This window comes from Rhinatrema bivittatum, chromosome 4 (assembly GCF_901001135.1).
Source record: "Rhinatrema bivittatum chromosome 4, aRhiBiv1.1, whole genome shotgun sequence".
Taxonomy (NCBI): domain Eukaryota; kingdom Metazoa; phylum Chordata; class Amphibia; order Gymnophiona; family Rhinatrematidae; genus Rhinatrema; species Rhinatrema bivittatum.
In genome coordinates this window covers 86420371-86438137 of record NC_042618.1, presented here as the reverse complement: position 1 = coordinate 86438137, position 17767 = coordinate 86420371, and the positions used below count along the sequence as shown (strand labels likewise).

The window sequence follows — 17767 nt, the reverse complement described above, 5'->3', positions numbered from 1 at the left end:
CTAATTCATCCAGCCTTCCACGGAGAGCTCTTTATGATAAGTAAACTTGAGCTCTTTATGATAAGTAATTCATCCTGCCTTCCACGGAGAGCTCTTTATGATAAGTAAACTTGAGCTCTTTATGATAAGTAAACTTGAGCTCTTTATGATAAGTAAACTTGTTTTCTTTTGTTTAAGGCAGAGTGACCACTTAGCACAAAAGCAGAAATTGTTCAGCCACTAATTTTCTCTCTGTCTGGATGTGTTTTCAGAGCTGGGGAGTCTGACCACAGCTAATCTGATGGAGAAAGTTCGAGGTCTGCAAAATCTGGCTTACCAGCTGGGTTTGGATGAATGTGAGTAACCAGGAAGCTACTCTAAGCTCTTCTTCCTTAAGGCTGGATGGTGATTTTTAAGTTTGTGCAGAATTCTGAAAATTAGACATGGAAAGACTTTTGAGGTCCAGATTAGGACACTTGCCTAAGTACTGAATAAATGAATTTGAATCTGTTCTGCTGCGTTTAGGCTTTGTTGTGCGGTATAGAAGAGCAGGATTGGATGATGCAAGACCTACAGTGCACAGGCTTCTCTGCTGTGATTGCTCTATGCCAGGGGTGGGCAAACCTTTTTACACAGGGCCACAATACTTCTTCTCGTCTGCAGCAGGGGCTGGGAAGGCTCCTTCCTGTTCTATAGTGCTACTCCCCTCCTGTTCTATAGTGCTACTCCCCTCCTGTTCTATAGTGCTTCTCCCCTCCTGTTCTATAGTGCTACTCACCTCCTGTTCTATAGTGCTTCTCCCCTCCTGTTCTATAGTGCTACTCCCCTCCTGTTCTATAGTGCTTCTCCCCTCCTGTTCTATAGTGCTACTCCCCTCCTGTTCTATAGTGCTACTCCCCTCCAGTTCTATAGTGCTACTCACCTCCTGTTCTATAGTGCTTCTCCCCTCCTGTTCTATAGTGCTACTCCCCTCCTGTTCTATAGTGCTTCTCCCCTCCTGTTCTATAGTGCTACTCCCCTCCTGTTCTATAGTGCTACTCCCCTCCTGTTCTATAGTGATACTCCCCTCCTGTTCTATAGTGCTACTCCCCTCCTGTTCTATAGTGCTACTCCCCTCCTGTTCTATAGTGCTACTCCCTTCCTGTTCTATAGTGCTACTCCCCTCCTGTTCTATAGTGCTTCTCCCCTCCTGTTCTATAGTGCTACTCCCCTCCTGTTCTATAGTGCTACTCACCTCCTGTTCTATAGTGCTTCTCCCCTCCTGTTCTATAGTGCTACTCCCCTCCTGTTCTATAGTGCTACTCACCTCCTGTTCTATAGTGCTTCTCCCCTCCTGTTCTATAGTGCTACTCCCCTCCTGTTCTATAGTGCTTCTCCCCTCCTGTTCTATAGTGCTACTCCCCTCCTGTTCTATAGTGATACTCCCCTCCTGTTCTATAGTGCTTCTCCCCTCCTGTTCTATAGTGCTACTCCCCTCCTGTTCTATAGTGCTTCTCCCCTCCTGTTCTATAGTGTTACTCCCCTCCTGTTCTATAGTGCTACTCCCCTCCTGTTCTATAGTGCTACTCCCCTCCTGTTCTATAGTGCTTCTCCCCTCCTGTTCTATAGTGCTTCTCCCCTCCTGTTCTATAGTGCTACTCCCCTCCTGTTCTATAGTGCTACTCCCCTCCTGTTCTATAGTGCTACTCCCTTCCTGTTCTATAGTGCTACTCCCCTCCTGTTCTATAGTGCTTCTCCCCTCCTGTTCTATAGTGCTACTCCCCTCCTGTTCTGTAGTGCTACTCCCCTCCTGTTCTGTAGTGCTTCTCCCCTCCTGTTCTATAGTGCTACTCCCCTCCTGTTCTATAGTGCTACTCCCCTCCTGTTCTGTAGTGCTACTCCCCTCCTGTTCTATAGTGCTTCTCCCCTCCTGTTCTATAGTGCTACTCCCCTCCTGTTCTATAGTGCTACTCACCTCCTGTTCTATAGTGCTTCTCCCCTCCTGTTCTATAGTGCTACTCCCCTCCTGTTCTATAGTGCTACTCCCCTCCTGTTCTATAGTGCTTCTCCCCTCCTGTTCTATAGTGTTACTCCCCTCCTGTTCTATAGTGCTACTCCCCTCCTGTTCTATAGTGCTTCTCCCCTCCTGTTCTATAGTGCTTCTCCCCTCCTGTTCTATAGTGCTACTCCCCTCCTGTTCTATAGTGCTACTCCCCCTCCTGTTCTATAGTGCTACTCCCCTCCTGTTCTATAGTGCTACTCCCTTCCTGTTCTATAGTGCTACTCCCCTCCTGTTCTATAGTGCTTCTCCCCTCCTGTTCTATAGTGCTACTCCCCTCCTGTTCTGTAGTGCTACTCCCCTCCTGTTCTGTAGTGCTTCTCCCCTCCTGTTCTATAGTGCTACTCCCCTCCTGTTCTATAGTGCTACTCCCCTCCTGTTCTGTAGTGCTACCATCTTTTCCTGGCCCCCCCCCCCAGCAGCATGTTAGTCTTCAGGCTGAGCAAGACAAAATACATTCTTCCTCCTAGTCCTAGCAGTTTGAGGATTAACATGCTGGATCAGTCTTCCAAGTAACCCCCAGCGGTTTCACAGTGCTAATCAGCTATTCTTTCCCCCTCTCCCAGCAGGTTAGTTCCCAGGCTGGACCAGGCAAAAACCATTCTCATATCCTGTTTTTTCCTACTCCCCCACAACCCCCATCTGTTTGCCATCTCCAGCACCTCTACTGCCTTACCTCCTTCCTCGGCCTAACCGCCAGCTCCAGCATCACCACCAGTTTCGCCTGTCTGTCAGCTTCAGCAGCACCATCTCCTCCCCTCCCCTCCCCTTCAGCCCAATTTGCTGCCAGCTCAGCACCACCACCTTCCCTAATCTCATCTGTCCGCCTGCTCCAGCACCACCCCCTTCTCCCTCGGCCTCATCTTTTTGCCAGTTCCAGCACCTCGTGCATGTTGCTGGGGTAGACATGAATCTCGCCCATGTACTGAACTGAATTATGGCCTCCACCGTATCTACGTCCAGGCCAGGCTTCAGATTCGTTTACATATCTTCACATGGCTAAGCACAACTTGAAGTGGATGGAGAGCAGTGGCTTGAAGTGGTCAGTGGCAGTGACCAGCTTAGAGCAGTGGGTACAGAACTTGACCAGTGTGAATTTGCAGAAGAGGCCCAGCTTACACTGTTCATTCTGCTGCCATGACAGCTCCAAGCAGTGGCAGGCTAAGAACATAAGAAAATGCCATACTGGGTCAGACCAAGGGTCCATCAAGCCCAGCATCCTGTTTCCAACAGTGGCCAATCATGAAGTCCTTGGCCTCTGCTGAGGCAGCGTCCCTGGTGCTCACCGCCTGGATATTGAGAGGTTGACTGAGCAATCCCTTTATCTTTCTGAGGATGCGTTTGAGTTCTTTTGGTTTCAAGAAAGGATTTGCTAGAAAGTCCTTTGGATTTAAGTGGAGGAGGTTTGCTTTGTGGTGAGAGCATAAGACCCTAGATCCTTTCTGCTTCTGCCCCATACAAAAACAGCTCAATTACTTTCTACATCTATTTGAGTCTGGCAAGACCAACTCATTAAGAGTTCACCTTAGTGCAACTAGCGTCTACCATTACCATGCTAAAGGTAAACCCTTCTCTGTACAACCTTTAGTTGTCTGTTTTATGTGGAGCCTGCTTCATCTAAAGCTTTCCATCATTCTTCCCACTGTGTCTTGGGACCTCAACGTGGTTCTGTCCCAACTGATGAAAGCTCCCTTTGAGCCACTGCACGCCTGTGACCTGGAAAGTCGTATGTTTGGTGGCAGTTACTTCGGCGCACAGTCAGTGAGCTTCCGACTATAGTAACTTATCCACCTTATACCAAGTTTTATCGTGATAAGGTGGTCTTGTGACTAAAGTGATGTTGGAATTTCTTCTTAACTAGTCAGTTGTCCTTCCAGTATTCTTTCCCAGGCTTCAGGACCAGCAAGGTGAACAAGCACCTCATAGTTTGGATAGCAAGAGAGCCTTGAGCAGACCGAAGCCCATAAAGTCCACTCAGCTTTTTTGTTTCTTTTGATATTAAACAGAGGATAGCAGTTGCCAGACTGACTGCATCTTCTTTTGGTTTGCCATCGCAGGCTTGAATTTGATGCGCCGTATCAAGGCTTATTCTGTCTGTGGCTCACCTGTGATTAGTCCCCATGGAGGAGATTGGCAAGGCAGCGACATGGAGTTCTCGCCATAAATCCATGTATCGTTACTGTTTGGCCGGTCTGTCCTGCAGGAATTTGGTCAAGGTGTAGAAGCCAACTCCATTCCCTCCTAGAGCCTATTATTATTCCAGACTGCTGCTCATAGGAAAAAAAGTTAGTTGCCAACAAAAATATTGTTGTGCCCATTGGCACTTGCCATTGTCCCCCCGCCCCCCCTCCTTTTTTTTTTTTTTTGTTGTTGGAGGCAGCCTGTAGCTAGGGATTACCATATGTAAGCACTGCCATCCTGCTTTGCCTTGGAGAAAGCAGAGTTACTTACCTTAACAGGTGTTCTCTGAGGACAGCAGCATGTCAGACCTCATGAAACTCACTCGCCTCCTCTTGGAGTTGGTTTCTGTGTTTGTTTTCTATTAAAATACAAGATTGAATGGCTTTCACATAGACGCATGGTGTAATGGCATTTCTGGGCGTGCTCAGTGAGGCACAGTCACAGAAATGATGGCAGAAAAGGACCAAAAGGTCCATCCAGTCTACCCAAACTTCTAGAAACTCTGACGTAAGTTTTTCCCGTCTATAGCAGGGCTGAATTAGCCATGCGTCTGGGACGTCCTCCGGCAGCCTCGAGGCAGTGCTTCTCCTAGCAGTTACAGAGCTTTGCTCTGTGTGGTTGCACGCGTCTTCCTGCGCAATCTAGCACCCTCATTCTCCTCAGTCTGTTTCTTCTGCGCTGTTGGACGCACATGGAGCAAAATTCTCCTGACTCCCCTCCGAGTTTTCTCCTCTTCGTTAAAAAAAAAAAAACAAAAAACCTAGCACTTTTCAGTGCTATGATGGGGCCAAAACTACCTGGCTTTAAATACTGCCAGTATGGTAAGACGATGTTGATCTCCGATGGCCACAACTACTGCTACATCTGCCTGGGTCCAGACTACGGTCATATGTCACCCCGGACCCAACGGCAGTGAGTCCAGGAAATAGTGAGGCTCAGGGAAGGAAACGACGGCTCCTGTGCCCCACCGGTGGAACAACTCTCCTCCCACTCTTCACCAGGGCCAAGCTTGGATTGCCCCAAGAAGTGAAAGGGGGCCTGTTTCCTGGGGCACAAAAAACCAGAAGGTGCTCGCCCCCACAGTGCCACCCCCATTCTAGGATGTACCTTGGAGCTCGGGCACGGACAGTGCTTCGAGGAGCCGGGAGCAGGAAAACCGGCCACCTGACGCAACGTCAAAGGCATCGAAACTGTCGCATGGAGCCAAGAGCGCAGACTTTCCCAAGGAATCAATGCCGGCGTCATCCTGAGGGTCAAATCCGAGCACACGCTGCATGTATCGGGAGACTGGCGCAGCACGTTGGGACACAGTGCACCCAAGAGCTCCCAGCCGAAGCCGCACTCATCGACGCATGTCAGCGTGGTGCCGATACAGAGGAAGTCCGTGTCGCTGCGGAGTCTGGGCATAAGCACCAACAGCCCAAAGCGCATGAGGCCTGGGGTCAAGTACAGGACTCTCAAAGGGTTTTAACCTCGGAGGAGATGCGTGAGATGGGATTCTCGGATGTCACGTCGCTGTCAGATTATCCAGATTCCAAGGTTTCCTTCGCCTCCTCACACAAAGTGTACGCTGACATTTCCTCAGTCTCCAGGCAAAAATGGATGTCTCTTCAATTGCAGGAGCCAATCTCATAACATGCCAAACTTTCACAGGATGTGACCCCTCGCAGTCACGAACTCCGAGGACCTGACTCAGATATACTCCTCGCCACCTTTCCCAGTACATCAGCTGGGTGTGCACAGGACCCCTAGGAGGGAGGACAAGCAGTCGAAGTCTCCGGCTCTGGCGGAGCAAGCAATATCGCAAATTTCTGCAGTCCTCGCAGGACTCTTCGCATCCCTGGAGCCGAATGGACAGGAACCTCAACCGGCTAGTCCATTTGCCAAGGAAGGCCCTCCAGAGGATAAACTCCACACACATAGTCCACAGGGAAAGATACAGGGGACAGGGAGATCGCCACAACCACAATTCTCTCCCCAGCCAAGCTCACACTTGGAAGCCTCACCTCCCAGTTCTCCAGGGTCATCCACCAGAACCGCCTGAGCCCGCCTCCGCACCAAAAGCTCTTTCCTATTCGAAATTCATAGAAAAGGTGGGATCAACATCGAAACCAGGAAGGTCCCAGACCTAAGAGCAGAAGTCCTTGGCCGAACTGACGGTGCTGCCCTCCCACAGGGTCTTGGAAAAGACATGGGAGTCCCCTTTCTCGACCCTGGCAACTTCCAGGAAAACAGATCTAAAGTTCTGTACCCTTTAAAAAGGAGATAGAGCAGCTTTTAAACTAGAACAAAGGGGAAAGCCGACAGTCGCTCAGCAGCGCATGGTTTGGAGAGAGGTATCTTCAAAGGATACTAATGATGCATTAGAATTAGGACATCCCGACAGTGAGGTCCCAATAATAAGAAAAGTAGTCCAAGTGCCTGTAACTAAAAACTCACCTGAGCTAAAAAAATTCTAACTTATCCCTATCAATTAAAAAGCAGAATGAAAATACAAACAGTGCCAGAGGGCTCAATAACATTTCCCATTGGTGTATTGGCATCCCATGTCATCGGAGCATGGGCACCATTGGTGCATCAGTCACTGCTCTCCAACTCCTCCTTGAAGACTGCCCTGGACAGGACAGGAGGGAAGGTCACTTCATCCAGGGCACCAGAGGTGATAATTACCTTGAGCCCTCAGAGACTGGTGTGATTTTCAGGATTGTGGGGAGGCTGAGCCGAAACCCTTCAACAGTTAAAACACCTGCCTTAGACCTGGATTATTTTCAAATTAATCCATCAAATCCAAGTACGGGATCTAGGTGTACAGTTAAACGAGAACCTCACAATGAAAATGCACATCAGTAAATTAATCAAGACAGGTTATGCCAAGCTACGCATTCTACAGAGGTTGAAACCATTATTATCTCTGGCAGACGTCCGTAATGTACCTCAAACTGTAATTTTCTCAAACCTTGACTACTGCAATTCCCTACTACTAGGTCTTCCAGCAAGTCACTTAAAACCACTGCAACTATTGCAAAATGCTGCAGCAAGACTATTACTAGGATCTAGGAAATATTGTTACACCAGTGCTGATATCACTGCATTGGCTACCAGTACAATCCAGTATCTACTATAAAGTGTTAACGTTAATCTTCAACACCATTCATGACAATAATTCTGGTTTATTAGGAATGACACTACAACCATACAATCCTCAACGAAAACTGCAATCTCAAAATAAAGGACTATTGTCTATCCCCACAATATGGTGCACACATCTGATGCAAATAAGAGATGAAATGTTTTCCATAGCAGGCCCAAAGCTCTGGAATTCTCTGCCTGGGCCCTGCGTATTTTACCAGACAGAAAGAGTTTCAGAAATGAACTAAAAACAGGGCTGACACAGATCCGCAAGAACAAGGACAAAGGATGTTGTTTAAACCTAAGGAATAAATCAAATGATAGAATGATAAAATGATAAAATGCAAGATCCATTTGTGAAAACCATAATGTAGCAATCCTCATTATCCGATCTCTATGCCAGTTGTTCTAGATCAATGTTAATATGTAATGAGAAATTGGTCTTGATAGATTTGATAGATAAATGCCAGCCCCTGCAAACCACCTCTGTAACCATAACTCTATGTTAATTGCATGTTAATTATGTCATAATTATGAATGTCAATTTGTAAATCGTAGTGATCTATTTATGGAACAACGGTATATAAAATGCCCAAATAAATAAATGAGCTCTTCTCCCCATGAAAACCCTCTTGGAATTCATGGCTGACGCAGAATAATTCCAGTAGGCACCGACCCAGTTCTAAACCCAGAGCACAGGTCAAGAGGGAATAAATGTCATTAATGCACTAGTGGGGCCAACCTGGATCCCTCCGTGCACATTGGGCAGATGAAGTCTCCTAGAGTCCCTGGAGCAACGAGTTATTAACAGCTCAATCTTCACGGGGGAAGCTGCCAGAAACACTGCGGACTGTACCCAGGCAGAACTCTGATTGACCTGAGGGTGAGAGGCCTAACCTAACCTAAGTACATCATACGAAAGGCTGGAAAAAAATGTTGAGCAGGCCGTGCTGGAGCACCACAGCCATTGCACCATGCAGTTGACAGAAACAGAAGGGAAAAAAGAAAACCCAGGAAATGGACAAAAAGCCTACTTAGAAGACTAGAGAGAGAAAACAAACCCATGGGGCCGTGCGAGAAACAGCTGCTACAGTGTCCTACGTTTTCAGTGCAAATAGTCGTGTGTGAGAGAGAGACCTGTGCCCGCAGGCTCTGTTTGAAAATGATGAGACTGAGGGGTCTGCTGGGAGGCAGCTAAAGCTGCACATGCCCAGTAGGGCATCCTCAAAACTAAAAGCTTTGAAATCATAGTTCTGTGCGGGCTCCATCTGATGATGTCAGCCCATGTGTGACGACTGCCATCTTGCTTGTCTAGTTCTGTGCGGGCTCCATCTGATGATGTCAGCCCATGTGTGACGACTGCCATCTTGCTTGTCTAGTTCTGTGCGGGCTCCATCTGATGATGTCAGCCCATGTGTGACGACTGCCATCTTGCTTGTCCTTGGAGAATTAATGTTTATAATTTTTTTGTGTACAAAGCAGAGCCTTGGAATTTTACTCCTTAGAACTTCCTGCTCAATTGTAATTGGTTTTACTGACTTATGGTCTGATGACCCTTTCTTTGCAGCTATCCAGGTTTCTCCCTTTTAAAAATATGAAACTCTTCCTTCTCATCTAGCCAAGGCATTGCAACAACGGTCCTTGAGCAGAGGCCACAGACACTTGGCATATGCACAATCTGAGAGTGGCAGTTGGGTAATGGCTGAGACTCTCTCTTCACAGGCCGTGCAAATAAAAGCGGCTGGCCACAGGAGTAGAAGCTGGACCCAGATCTCCCATGTAACAGTGAGCCAGCAAGCAAGCACTCAGACTCTGCTGCCTGCCCTCATGTGCTGCTCTGCATTGATGCTTTTCCAATTTCTGAATGACAAATGGTTTGAGAACTGAAATTTAGACGGGCAATTTTCCAAAGCCATTTACCTGGGTACATAGCAGGTAATCTGAAACGCACCTACCCAGTACATGGGTGAAATTGCATGCAGGGATCAGTAGTGTTCCTACTTTCTCCTGCAGGAAATGTAGATCTGCTCGGAGGTGCAGTTAGGCCATGGAGTTTTGCAGGTACAAATCTCTGCAGGGGCTTTTTTTCTAGGCAGTTGCCCTTGCGGCAGAACATTCGTGCAAGGGAAATGTTTCCATGGAGTTGCCCGGTTATTGAAATAATCCTTCTGTTAGTCACTAGATGGCAGCAGAAGACTGCAAGCAGGTTTTTCTGTAGTATTCAGGAAGACTTGTTTTAAATCAGCTGCAAAGCAGAACATGCTGTTCTTTTAAGTATGATCTGCTATTGTGGCCTTAGAAAGGAAACAGCGCCCACCAAGGAGTCAGTACTTTATAACATTGCACTTTCTAATCTTTAGGCCTGTATCTTGTGTTATATATATTTATATAATTGTACTTATATCTATTTATTTTAATTTGCTTTCGTGTTTGTTTCCGGTTTGCTTAATTGACATCCCGCTCCCCAAGTGTCGCTCACTTTAACAGCTGCTAATTCTTCGCCCGGTTTCTTCCCCTGTTCTCCCAGTTCTATGTAATGCCTTTTTTGCAATATTGTCTTACACTGTAAACCGATATGATATGTAACTTTTTACATGAATGTCGGTATAGAAAAATCAAAATAAATAAATAAATTGTGAAATGCTGATTTTTTTTACTTCTCTTTTTTGTGTCCTGTGTTTTTCTGATGCCAGGATTTGTAAGGCATTTGTTTTGTCAACAGATACACAATAAATTTTACATGGAAAATATAAGGGGCTCGATAGTCCAAGTGCATTCACCACGATTTAACTAGAAAAGCAGGATTTATGTGACTAAGTAGTGACTGCTGAATATGCACCTTCATTCAGCAGCTGCCATTTAGCTGTATAAGTCCCTTATGCACAAAAAGTAGGCATGTACTGGGCGGATCAGAAGCAGAGCGAGTTAGTAATATAACTTATACAGCTAAAAGTTACATGTACTGGGCGGATCAGAAGCAGAGCGAGTTAGTAATATAACTTATACAGCTAAAAGTTACATGCACAAAAAGTAGGCATGTACTGGGCGGATCAGAAGCAGAGCGAGTTAGTAATATAACTTATACAGCTAAAAGTTATATGCACAAAAAGTAGGCAAGTACTGGGCAGATCAGAGGCAGAGCGAGTTAGTAATATAACTTATACAGCTAAAAGTTACATGCACAAAAAGTAGGCATGTACTGGGTGGATCAGAGGCAGAGCGAGTTAGTAATATAACTTATACAGCTAAAAGTTACATGCACAAAAAGTAGGCATGTACTGGGCGGATCAGAAGCAGAGCGAGTTAGTAATATAACTTATACAGCTAAAAGTTACATGTACTGGGCGGATCAGAAGCAGAGCGAGTTAGTAATATAACTTATACAGCTAAAAGTTACATGCACAAAAAGTAGGCATGTACTGGGCGGATCAGAGGCAGAGCGAGTTAGTAATATAACTTATACAGCTAAAAGTTACATGCACAAAAAAGTAGGCATGTACTGGGCGGATCAGAGCAGAGCGGACGTTAGTAATACTAACTTATACAGCTAAAAGTTACATGCACAAAAGTATGAATGTACTGGGCGAGGATCAGAAGCAAGAAGCGAGTTAGTAATATAACTTATACAGCTAAAAGTTTACATGCACAAACAGTAGGCATGTAACTGGGCGGGATCAGAAGCAGAGCTAGTTAGTAATATAACTTATACAGCGAAAAGTTACATGCAAAGTAGGCATGTACTGGCGGATCAGAGGCATAGCGAGTTAGTAATATAACTTATACGGATCTAAAAGTTATAAGCACAAAAAGTAGGCAATGTACTGTGCGGATCAGAAGCAGAGCGATGGTTAGTAATATAACATTACAGCTAAAAGTTGACATGTACTGGGCGGATCAGAGGCAGAGTGATGTTAGTAATATAACTTATACAGCTAAAAGTTACATGCACAAAAAGTAGGCATGTACTCGGGCGGATCAGAGCAGAGCGAGTTAGTAATATAACTTATACAGCTAAAAGTTACATGTACTGGGCGGATCAGAAGCAGAGTGAGTTAGTAATATACTTATACAGCTAAAAGTTACAATGTACTGGGCGGATCAGGGGCAGAGTGAGTTAGTAATAGAACTTTATACAGCTAAACGTACATGTACGTAGGCAGGATCATGGCGGATCAGAGGGCAGTAGCTGAGTTAGTAATATAACTTATACAGCTATAAAAGTTACCATGTACTTATGGGCGGATCAGAGGCTAGAGTGAGGTAGTAAATATAACTTATTACAGCTACAAGTTACATGTACTGGGCGGGATCAGAAGCGAGCGAGTTAGTGTAGATATAACTTATACACGCTAAAGTTACATGTACTGGGCGGATCAGAGGCAGAGCGAGTTAGTAATATAACTTATAAAGCTAAAAGTTACATGTACTGCGGCGGGAATCAGAGGCCAGAGTGAGTTAGTAATATAACTTATACAGCTAAAAAGTTACATGTACTGGGCGAAATCAGAGGCCAGAGCGAGTTACTGTAAGTAATATAACTTATACAGCTAAAAGTTACATGTACTGGGCGGATCAGAGGCAGAGCGAGTTAGTAATATAACTTATACAGCTAAAAGTTACATGTACTGGGCGGATCAGAGGCAGAGCGAGTTAGTAATATAACTTATACAGCTAAAAGTTACATGTACTGGGCGGATCAGAGGCAGAGCGAGTTAGTAATATAACTTATACAGCTAAAAGTTACATGTACTGGGCGGATCAGAGGCAGAGCGAGTTAGTAATATAACTTATACAGCTAAAAGTTACATGTACTGGGCGGATCAGAAGCAGAGCGAGTTAGTAATATAACTTATACAGCTAAAAGTTACATGTACTGGGCGGATCAGAGGCAGAGCGAGTTAGTAATATAACTTATACAGCTAAAAGTTACATGTACTGGGCGGATCAGAAGCAGAGTGAGTTAGTAATATAACTTATACAGCTAAAAGTTACATGTACTGGGCGGATCAGAAGCAGAGTGAGTTAGTAATATAACTTATACAGCTAAAAGTTACATGTACTGGGCGGATCAGAGGCAGAGCGAGTTAGTAATATAACTTATACAGCTAAAAGTTACATGTACTGGGCGGATCAGAGGCAGAGTGAGTTAGTAATATAACTTATACAGCTAAAAGTTACATGTACTGGGCGGATCAGAGGCAGAGCGAGTTAGTAATATAACTTATACAGCTAAAAGTTACATGTACTGGGCGGATCAGAAGCAGAGTGAGTTAGTAATATAACTTATACAGCTAAAAGTTACATGTACTGGGCGGATCAGAGGCAGAGTGAGTTAGTAATATAACTTATACAGCTAAAAGTTACATGTACTGGGCGGATCAGAGGCAGAGTGAGTTAGTAATATAACTTATACAGCTAAAAGTTACATGTACTGGGCGGATCAGAGGCAGAGCGAGTTAGTAATATAACTTATACAGCTAAAAGTTACATGTACTGGGCGGATCAGAGGCAGAGCGAGTTAGTAATATAACTTATACAGCTAAAAGTTACATGTACTGGGCGGATCAGAAGCAGAGCGAGTTAGTAATATAACTTATACAGCTAAAAGTTACATGTACTGGGCGGATCAGAGGCAGAGCGAGTTAGTAATATAACTTATACAGCTAAAAGTTACATGTACTGGGCGGATCAGAGGCAGAGCGAGTTAGTAATATAAACTTATACAGCTAAAAGTTACATGTACTGGGCGGATCAGAGGCAGAGCGAGTTAGTAATATAACTTATACAGCTAAAAGTTACATGTACTGGGCGGATCAGAAGCAGAGCGAGTTAGTAATATAACTTATACAGCTAAAAGTTACATGTACTGGGCGGATCAGAGGCAGAGCGAGTTAGTAATATAACTTATACAGCTAAAAGTTACATGTACTGGGCGGATCAGAGGCAGAGTGAGTTAGTAATATAACTTATACAGCTAAAAGTTACATGTACTGGGCGGATCAGAGGCAGAGCGAGTTAGTAATATAACTTATACAGCTAAAAGTTACATGTACTGGGCGGATCAGAGGCAGAGCGAGTTAGTAATATAACTTATACAGCTAAAAGTTACATGTACTGGGGCGGATCAGAGGCAGAGCGAGTTAGTAATATAACTTATACAGCTAAAAGTTACATGTACTGGGCGGATCAGAGGCAGAGCGAGTTAGTAATATAACTTATACAGCTAAAAGTTACATGTACCGGGCGGATCAGAGGCAGAGCGAGTTAGTAATATAACTTATACAGCTAAAAGTTACATGTACTGGGCGGATCAGAGGCAGAGCGAGTTAGTAATATAACTTATACAGCTAAAAGTTACATGTACTGGGCGGATCAGAGGCAGAGTGAGTTAGTAATATAACTTATACAGCTAAAAGTTACATGTACTGGGCGGATCAGAAGCAGAGTGAGTTAGTAATATAACTTATACAGCTAAAAGTTACATGTACTGGGCGGATCAGAGGCAGAGCGAGTTAGTAATATAACTTATACAGCTAAAAGTTACATGTACTGGGCGGATCAGAGGCAGAGCGAGTTAGTAATATAACTTATACAGCTAAAAGTTACATGTACTGGGCGGATCAGAGGCAGAGCGAGTTAGTAATATAACTTATACAGCTAAAAGTTACATGTACTGGGCGGATCAGAGGCAGAGTGAGTTAGTAATATAACTTATACAGCTAAAAGTTACATGTACTGGGCGGATCAGAGGCAGAGTGAGTTAGTAATATAACTTATACAGCTAAAAGTTACATGTACTGGGCGGATCAGAGGCAGAGTGAGTTAGTAATATAACTTATACAGCTAAAAGTTACATGTACTGGGCGGATCAGAGGCAGAGTGAGTTAGTAATATAACTTATACAGCTAAAAGTTACATGTACTGGGCGGATCAGAGGCAGAGCGAGTTAGTAATATAACTTATACAGCTAAAAGTTACATGTACTGGGCGGATCAGAGGCAGAGCGAGTTAGTAATATAACTTATACAGCTAAAAGTTACATGTACTGGGCGGATCAGAAGCAGAGCGAGTTAGTAATATAACTTATACAGCTAAAAGTTACATGTACTGGGCGGATCAGAGGCAGAGCGAGTTAGTAATATAACTTATACAGCTAAAAGTTACATGTACTGGGCGGATCAGAGGCAGAGCGAGTTAGTAATATAACTTATACAGCTAAAAGTTACATGTACTGGGCGGATCGAGGCAGAGCGAGTTAAGTAATATAACTTATACAGCTAAAAGTTACATGTACTGGGCGGATCAGAGGCAGAGTGAGTTAGTAATATAACTTATACAGCTAAAAGTTACATGTACTGGGCGGATCAGAGGCAGAGCGAGTTAGTAATATAACTTATACAGCTAAAAGTTACATGTACTGGGCGGATCAGAGGCAGAGCGAGTTAGTAATATAACTTATACAGCTAAAAGTTACATGTACTGGGCGGATCAGAGGCAGAGCGAGTTAAGTAATATAACTTATACAGCTAAAAGTTACATGTACTGGGCGGATCAGAGGCAGAGTGAGTTAGTAATATAACTTATACAGCTAAAAGTTACATGTACTGGGCGGATCAGAGGCAGAGCGAGTTAAGTAATATAACTTATACAGCTAAAAGTTACATGTACTGGGCGGATCAGAAGCAGAGTGAGTTAGTAATATAACTTATACAGCTAAAAGTTACATGTACTGGGCGGATCAGAGGCAGAGTGAGTTAGTAATATAACTTATACAGCTAAAAGTTACATGTACTGGGCGGATCAGAAGCAGAGTGAGTTAGTAATATAACTTATACAGCTAAAAGTTACATGTACTGGGCGGATCAGAAGCAGAGTGAGTTAGTAATATAACTTATACAGCTAAGTACCGATGTTCAGAGTTAGCCGGATAAGTATTACATGTAAATTTAGACGCCCCATAGAGCCAGGTAGACTGATCCTGCTAAGTGCACATGTATCCGTGTACATTCAGTGGCTTCGCTGGGTAAGTTCTGACCTGCTAAGTTACTTACACGGCCAGCTTTGAATATCCATCCCAGGATTGTTCTTTTCTCTGAAGACAAGCAGGCCTACCAGTTACACAGTGGGAGGAATAGCCTAATGATTAGAACCAGGGTTCAAATCCCACTGCTGCTCCTTGTGACCTTGGGCAAGTCACTTCACCCTCTGTTGCCTCCGGTACAAACTTGGGGCCTCATTTACTAAGCATTTTTACCTTAGACACAAAATGGCAGAAAACCTTTAGTAAATGACCCCTCTGGGGATAGGGAAATATCTGATTGTAATGTGATTAGAATCGCCAAAAGGTGAATATAAATCAGTTAAATATGCGAGTAGGTTATGTGCCTTGGCTCCAAGTGAATGAATGTTTCTGAACTTTCTATATCCGTTCGTCATGTGGGTGTAACTATCAGCTCCACATTGTCATTCATGCTAGATGCCCACAGCGATTAGAAGAACCAGATACTAAAGAAGGTTTGAGCACAGCTCACGTTCACACAGTAGTACAGGCCTTGATAATTTCAAGTTTAGACTGTCGTAATGAGATCTTTATGGACCTCCCAGTGTTTCAGGTAGTAGAGAAGCAAGCATATCTTCCCTTATACTTCATAGGCTGTATTGGTTACCTGTTAAATGGAGAGAGAGAGACGTTCAAACTCCTCACCCTGATTCACAAAGTACTGAATTCAAAAGCTCTATGTAGCATTAGTGCCTTCGTAAAGATCTTCATTCTTAATCGGTCGTTACACTCAGAAGGGAACATCTTGCTTGAAATACCCTCACCAAGAGAGAAAATTTGCAGTGGCAGAACTAATCAGGTGAAATGTTTTGCCAGAGGCTTTAAGAGCCCAAAACTGACATGAAATTCTTTAGACAAAATATAAAGGCTTTTCTTTTCTTGCAGGCATTTGCTATACTTCAAGCCTTGATGCCAGAAATTTAACAGTAGGTTCTCACTTATGGCTACTAAAGTAAGGAGGCTCTGAAATAAGGATTGGTAGAGACTGGTGCTTATTCATCTGTTGTAGAAAAATGTGTAAGTGTAGTGTTTTTATGTATGTACATTTTAACGGAGGATTTTGGAGTAATAAACCCTGCAGATATGCAGGAGCTCTGTACTGCTGCAGCTCTGCAGCTCCCCTTGGTTTCTTTTCGCTCGCCAGTAATGTTGGATGGCTAATAGCTTTTCTTCAGAACCCTGCTATATTATGCTAATTTTTATTTTTGTATTTTCCAGATTTTCTAAAATCCTTTACCTTCCTAGTTAGGTTTTTTCAAAACACATTTTCAAGTTTTCTTTTTCATCATCTGCTAAGCTAGCATACAAGATTTTCTTCTCTGTTGCAGTTGACTCCAGATCAGTTTATTGAATCTTCAGTTGTTTGTAAATTGTGTCCTCATGATGTTGGAGAAGCAGATCAGCAGCTTACAAATTCTGCTCCAAGAGCAAGCAAACGACATCCATTGCAAATCATCACAAGGTTTGCTACAAGTATCTGAGGCAAGGCCATGATGCCTCTTGTTGCACTGTCTGTGCAAGAATGTCACCATGAGGGATCAAGGTCATTAGGCTGCTTGCCCACCTTGCCAAAAAGGAAAAGTCCTCTCCAGAAAGCCAATGCCAAAGACTCAACACATCAAGCACTGGTGCTGAGGTTGCACCAAAGAGTCCCTCAAACTTTTTGGCTACTTGTTCAAGTGGTAGGCTTAGGAGCCAAGTCAAATTTTATTCCCCTTCTCCACCCCCCCACCCCCCCAAACCTGAGCCAAGACAAGGGTTCTGGATGGTCCACTATAGAGCTTGGGTGGGCCAGCACTGAGCAGAGATTCAGCAGCTTCAGCACACTTCTTTGGCACATGGTGCCACACTGTCCAAAATATCCACGTGTGGAAGTGCGCACAACTTGTCAGGCTAAGACATTGCTATGACAGACTACTAAGCTTTTCTCTGTAGCTTATAACACAGATCTCCAGAGAGCCATGGCACACATCATTTCCTCTATGAGGCCAGCCTCAGTATTGTCACTGTCATTCTTAAAAACAGAACCAGACAGGAGGATTGAGAAGGCAATCATTTGGTGTACCAAGCGGAGTGAGTTTCAAGTGTCAGGAGCATAAGAAATTGCCATACTGGATCAGACCAAGGGTCCATCAAGCCCAGCATCCTGTTTCCAACAGTGGCCAATCCAGGCCATAAGAACCGGGCAAGTGCCCAAAAACTAGTCCATGTTACCGTTGCTAGTAATAGCAGTGGCTATTTTCTAAGTCAACTCAATTAATAGCAGGTAATGGACTTCTCTTCCAAGAACTTATCCAATTTTTTTTTAAACACAGCTATACTAACTGCACTAACCACATCCTCTGGCAACAAATTCCAGAGTTTAATTGTGCGTTGAGTAA

At 44.2% G+C, this 17767-nt stretch overlaps 1 protein-coding gene across 1 annotated transcript in view; it reads left to right on the top strand.

Moving 5' to 3' along the window:
• Window positions 1-17767, top strand: part of LIN52 (lin-52 DREAM MuvB core complex component) — a 268699-nt gene that overhangs the window by 95669 nt on the left and 155263 nt on the right. Inside the window, exon 5 of the mRNA XM_029598442.1 lies at window positions 252-335. Coding sequence (XP_029454302.1) covers window positions 252-335 — 84 coding nt within the window. The remainder of the gene's footprint in view (window positions 1-251; window positions 336-17767) is intronic.